The 5580-nt window shown below is 46.1% G+C and overlaps 1 protein-coding gene across 1 annotated transcript; it reads left to right on the top strand.

The window, feature by feature from the left end:
- Positions 1-229: 229 nt before the first annotated feature.
- On the top strand, positions 230-4621 carry LOC147432383 (pentatricopeptide repeat-containing protein At2g03380, mitochondrial-like). Its single transcript, XM_086492357.1, has one exon. It carries the CDS (start codon positions 1551-1553, stop codon positions 4233-4235), a length of 2685 nt encoding a protein of 894 aa, XP_086348483.1. The 5' UTR covers positions 230-1550; the 3' UTR covers positions 4236-4621.
- The last annotated feature ends 959 nt before the right edge of the window (positions 4622-5580 follow it).

The following is a 5580-nucleotide window of genomic DNA, read 5'->3' as shown; positions in this document are numbered from 1 at the left end:
CAAAGCCCAATTGAGGCATTGGTCCAATGATTGTGCTACAACATCAATTGTTTATAGGCAAAGAAGGAATTGCTAGTTGCTCATGTAATTACTCTTGGTCGTGAACGAATCCAAACAATCTGAATATTGCTCCACGCGTAGCTATCTATTCCAATATCTCTACATTTGCTGATTCAAAACATTAGTACATATATGTGAGAAGCACACATGAAGAAACCATACGTGAGCGCTCTCTCTCTCTCTCTCTCTCGGAACACACAAGCAAAGTCCCATCTCTCGTCCATTTTCCCATCTCCCATAGAAAAGTAATCGCTTGCCGCATACCTATGCCCATTGCCAATAATTCTCTCGAGACGCCATGCAGCCTGCAGGCCCATTGCAGGGGGCGGTCTGGCCAGGAAATTGAGAGAGAGAGAGAGAGAGAGAGAAAGAGAGCGTCCTGTTGGTATATTGTCAATAGACGTGAAAATCACTGTGCTACGGGGTTTCTCAAGCATGCAGCAGTGTCATCACGATGGTCATTGCACGGAAGCCTAGATTGGACCACTTCATTGCCCTCATCGTATGTACATCAGCAGCTCTTTGTAGATGAGGGTATCTGTACAGGATATTGATGGCAGCTTTAACATAAGATCATGCACGTCTGTGTGGAGATGTATGAGCTTGAAGTCAGCTTCATTCATTATTGAGGTCCACGCATGGCTAGAATTTCAATTCCTAGGCGTGGACGAGCTTAATAGCTGAACCTTTTGATATATGCAAGAGTTTGAGGGCAGGCTGATGACCACCGAATGGGCAAGCATGGAGGTGGGTCACCTTATGTGTGTGTTAGCTGTGCGACCATCTGCGTTCAATTTATGGGCAATGTCTCCACATGGCTTTCACCCAATGACTTGTGGCCCCCACCTGACAAGGCTTGAAATTTAATATTTGGAAAGTGAGATGCCTCCACCTTCATGGCTGTACTGTTCATGTGGATCAAAGGTATGATGTTATCCATGAGAAAATTGTTGAAGCACATCTCTGTAGGTTGGGGGAGTGCCTACCTTAGCTTGCTGGGGTGTGATAGTGCATGATGAGATTGAGCAGCCCAAGGCTCTTACAGACGGGTCTCTTTCTTCCAAGGAGAAGCTTGAAGAGTTTCAACGGGCTTGGGATCGGCTTAATGCAAGGATCGAGTCTTTTTATGTTCCTCAATTGTATGTAGTTCAAAGTATGACTAATGCTCGAGTTATCTTGACTCACTTAGAACAAGTTTACAATAGGGTGACACCTATGAAGAGAGCTCATCTAGAGAAACAGTCGTGTACTATGGACTGTTGGCAATCGAAGCTCATAAAGGATCTTATTGAGAAGGTGTAGAAGATGTAGCAGGTGATCCTTCAGGCAGGAAGGTGATGTATTTTATCCCTTAACATGTGGTTCAGTATGCTAACAAATAGTCACATATCAGAGTCTGAGTACTGGTGTTATACTCTCTGGAGTTCTTCATGCATTCAGATCGGAGCGTGCACCCACATCCAACCCTTCTATAATCTCAAAACCACAAGATGAGTGGCATACACATATTTAGTATTTCTATGGAGCCACTCTTTCCGGTCACTCCAAATCTGATTACGAAGAAGGGATCTCATGCTTGTACAATTGTAGAAACATCGTCACATGCACCTCAAACAGTGGAGTGCAATTCTCTTATCATGAGAAGATCACATGCTCTTGGAATTGGGCATGAGATCAATGGAACACCCTTGATAGACAACATGATTTGTCTTTTGAATGTGGCTAAGGATAGAAAAGATGCCAGATATGGATGCCTTGTATATACTTTTATATGTAGCTGTGGGGTGGATGGACATGAACTCCTTGGGAACTACCTTACTCCTCTCCTCATTGGATGCAAAGACATTGAGACTGCACATTATGTTCTCCAGAGGTTAGTATGTCGTAATGAGCATTCATGGACCGCTCTCATACAAGGGTATGTTGATTGTGGTGATTACTCACAAGCGCTCTCTCTTTTTGAGGACATGCAAGAGGACGGTGTACATCCAAACAAGTTTACGTATTTGGCAACACTGAAATCATGTATCGAGATGAATTGGTTGGAGAAAGGGGAAAGCCTTCATGCAGAGATTGTTAAGGAAGGGTTTGAAGAAGATGTTTTTGTTGGCAGTATTCTTGCTACCTTGTATGCTAGATCCGGAGCGCTCAAAGAAGCTTATGATGTGTTTGGGATGCTTCCGGAAAGAGATGTGGTTATGTGGAACACGTTGATTTCAGCTATGCTGGATCATGGATTCCCAGATAAGGCACTAAGCTATTTGGTGCAGATGGAGATTGATCAGGTTTTTCCAGATGTTATCACGTATGCCTGCATTTTGAAAGCGTGCCGTATGATGGAAGCCTTGGACATGGGAAGAAAATTGCACTTAGTTGCCACAAAGAAGGGTCTGGACAATAACCCACTTGTAGGGTGTGCAGCAGTGGGTATGTATGCAGATTGCAGGTGTTTAGAGGAAGCCCAACTCGTTTTCAACAAGCTACCAAGCAGAGACATTGTCTCGTGGAGCACACTAATTTCAGTGTACGCCACTCAAAACCTCAGTGAAAATGCATTGAGCTGCTTAAAGCAAATGCAAAGCGAAGGGATCAGTCCCGATAAAGTTGTATTCGCAAACAGCTTGAAATTGTACTTTATAGCGACGACGCCTAGGGGACAAGAAGCACACATGGAAGTAGTAAAATATGGATTTGATGTTGAGTCTCAAGTCAGCAGCAATTTACTGACCATGTATGCCAAATTCGGCTTATTTGCAGAAGCTTTAGAAGTGTTCAAGCAGCAACCAGCTCGAGATGCGGCCATGTGGAACTCGTTGATGGCAGCCTACGTAGAGCATGAAATGCCTTACCAAGCATTGCACTGTTTTGACGAAATGCAGTTGGAGGGTACACATCCAAATGATATTACTTACATTTGCAGCTTAAATGCATGTGCTGATACATGCTCCATAGCAAGGGGATATGACATACACAAACTGGTGGTCGAGGATGAACTTGATCAAGATCCTTTTATTGGAAATAGCTTAGTGGGCATGTATGCCAATTGTGGCCATCTAGTCGAAGCACGGGAAGTATTTGATGACTTGTCCGTCCAAGACGTTGTTTCTTGGAGTGCTTTGATGGCAGGATATACAGACCATGAGCTTGAGCTTGAGGCCTTTAAGTGTTTAGAAGTAATGCAATTGAGTGGCATCTCTCCAAATTCTGTTACATACGTTTGCAGCTTGAAAGCTTGTGGGAATCTTGCGAACATAGGACTGGGCCTTGGGATGCATATGGAGATAGCCAGGAAAGGCTTAGAGAGGGATTCCAAAGTTGGAAACACCTTGGTTTACATGTATTCCAAGTGTAATGCGCCTTCCGAAGGGGAGAAAGTTTTTGACAGTTTGCTGCAAAAGGATGTTGTCTCTTGGAATGCTGCAATTCTTGGTTTTTCCGAGGAAGGAGATATGGAAAACACCATTGCCTTCTACCACCACATGCAACAGCAAGGCGTTTTACCGGATTTCACAACGCTTGCTGGTGTTCTACAAGGATGCGGGAATGCGACGGGTATTTCAGTGGGAAAAAGGATCCATGCAATAGTACAAACATTTACTGGCGTTGATCATGACTCGATCGTTATAATGTCAACGGCTCTTGTTGACATGTATGGCAAATGTGGAATCATGGTGGATGCTTCGCAGGTATTTGATGAAATGCCTACACATAACATCACAAGCTGGACTTCTTTAATAACAGGTTACGCTCATCAAGGTGAAAGCAAACTGGTACTTGAGTTGTTTGAGAAGATGCGAGAAGAGGGCATTCAGCCGAACGGGGTTACATTCCTTAGCGTTTTAAGCGCATGCAAGCATGGTGGATTTGCTGACAAGGTCCAACATTATCTTAAAATGATGACTTTCGAGTATGATCTACATCCCACTATGGAGCACCGGAACTGTGTGGCCGACATCTTTTGCCGGGCAGGCCGTGTTGATGAGGTGATGGAAATGCTGAATAGCATGCCTCCACAACCTAGCCTCGTCACATGGAGTGGTGTTTTGAGTTCTTGCCAGAGAGTCATCGATGTAGATCTGGCTACAAAAGCCTTAAACGGTGCTGTGAGCTCTGCTGAGAATGAGGCTGCAATGTTTGTTTACTTGTCTAATGCTTTTGCACTTGCCAACATGTGAAAGGCTGCCAGAATTGGCCATCTTAGGAGAAGCAAAAGTTGCTTCTTGTATTGCAGGAGGCCCAGTTAGCTCCCTTGATAGCCGTCTCATTGCCTGCAATACCTTGTCCTCAATGGATGTCAAGAAGCATGAGAACATGCAGTTGTGGCCCTGGCTCAACAGAAGGGAAAGATAGCTTCAGCAGTTGCTCGATCCTGCAAAAGTTAGGACTTCTGGACATTGGATGTGGATTTCTATCCAAAAAAAATAATCTTCCTGTAAAAAGTGGTCATAAGGCATGCACATTGCAGAACCACACTACATAGCAATCCTTGGGCGCTCCAAGGAGGGCAGTGATTTGGACAACAATTTGGGCTCCAACAAAGAAGAAGATGAGTATTCAGAAAGATGCTTTCAGAGCCCCCCCCCCCCCCCCCCCCCCCCCCCCCCCCCCTTGCTTGTGAACTGTTTTCAGCGCATCAGCACTCGCGCCTTCGCCTCTACCGTTCGCCTTCGACCTCTCTTCTATCAGCAGCAGACACAAAATGGCGGCCCCTCTTCCATTTCAGAGGGACTCTACAGAAGCCCCCTCGCCTGACACCGTGGAGCCGACCCTTCGACTTGCTCTCTCGCCAAAAGAGCAAGCAAGCTTGATTACCGAGGTGGAACGCTTGCAAGCCACCTCGGTCATCTGCAAGATCATTGGTACTCGACAGAGTCAAGGTGAGGTTCAAGATTTGCTTCAAGCCCGTCTCCTCTCCGATGTGGGCAAGATCACCGATGTCCAGATTCTCGGGAGAGGGTACTACTGGGTAGAGTTCGAGTCTCTAGAGATGACGGCCAAGGTGATATCGATGAGTCCGCTCGGCATCCGAGCAGCTCAAGCTTACTTCAGACGATGGCATCATGGTTTTGACCCTTCTACAAATGTGCTTGAGGAGGAGGTAGACTTGTCTATCTCGGTCTGCTTTCCAGGCTTGAGGCGAGAGTATCTCCCGTTACTTCCTAGGATTGGTTCCATGATTGGGACTATTCTAGAGTCATCGCGCATTGCAGCTTCAATTGTGGTCAAAGTCGCAAGTTTGCCTACTGTGCGGGTTCTTGTTCGAGACATGCATACACTTCCAAAGGTGGTATTGTTGCCTCGTGTGAGTTGGGGTTGGATCAGACAGAGTGTAGAGTATCCGGGTCTTCCGAATCGGTGCTTCATTTGTAGACAGATGGCTATCTCTTCGCAAAGGCCTCTCCTCGCAGGAGATCCCGACCCACAGCGTATGAGCAGCCTCGGAACCACTTTGACCTCCTTCAGCAGGACCCCCTTGAGAAGGCTCCACCCTCCCCAGCTCCGTCGCCTCCCCCTCCTCCC

This window comes from Adiantum capillus-veneris, chromosome 20 (assembly GCF_014529385.1).
Source record: "Adiantum capillus-veneris isolate H3 chromosome 20, ASM1452938v2, whole genome shotgun sequence".
NCBI classification, from domain to species: domain Eukaryota; kingdom Viridiplantae; phylum Streptophyta; class Polypodiopsida; order Polypodiales; family Pteridaceae; genus Adiantum; species Adiantum capillus-veneris.
Note: the sequence above shows the minus strand (reverse complement) of the source record. Positions and strands in the feature narration are given on the sequence as shown.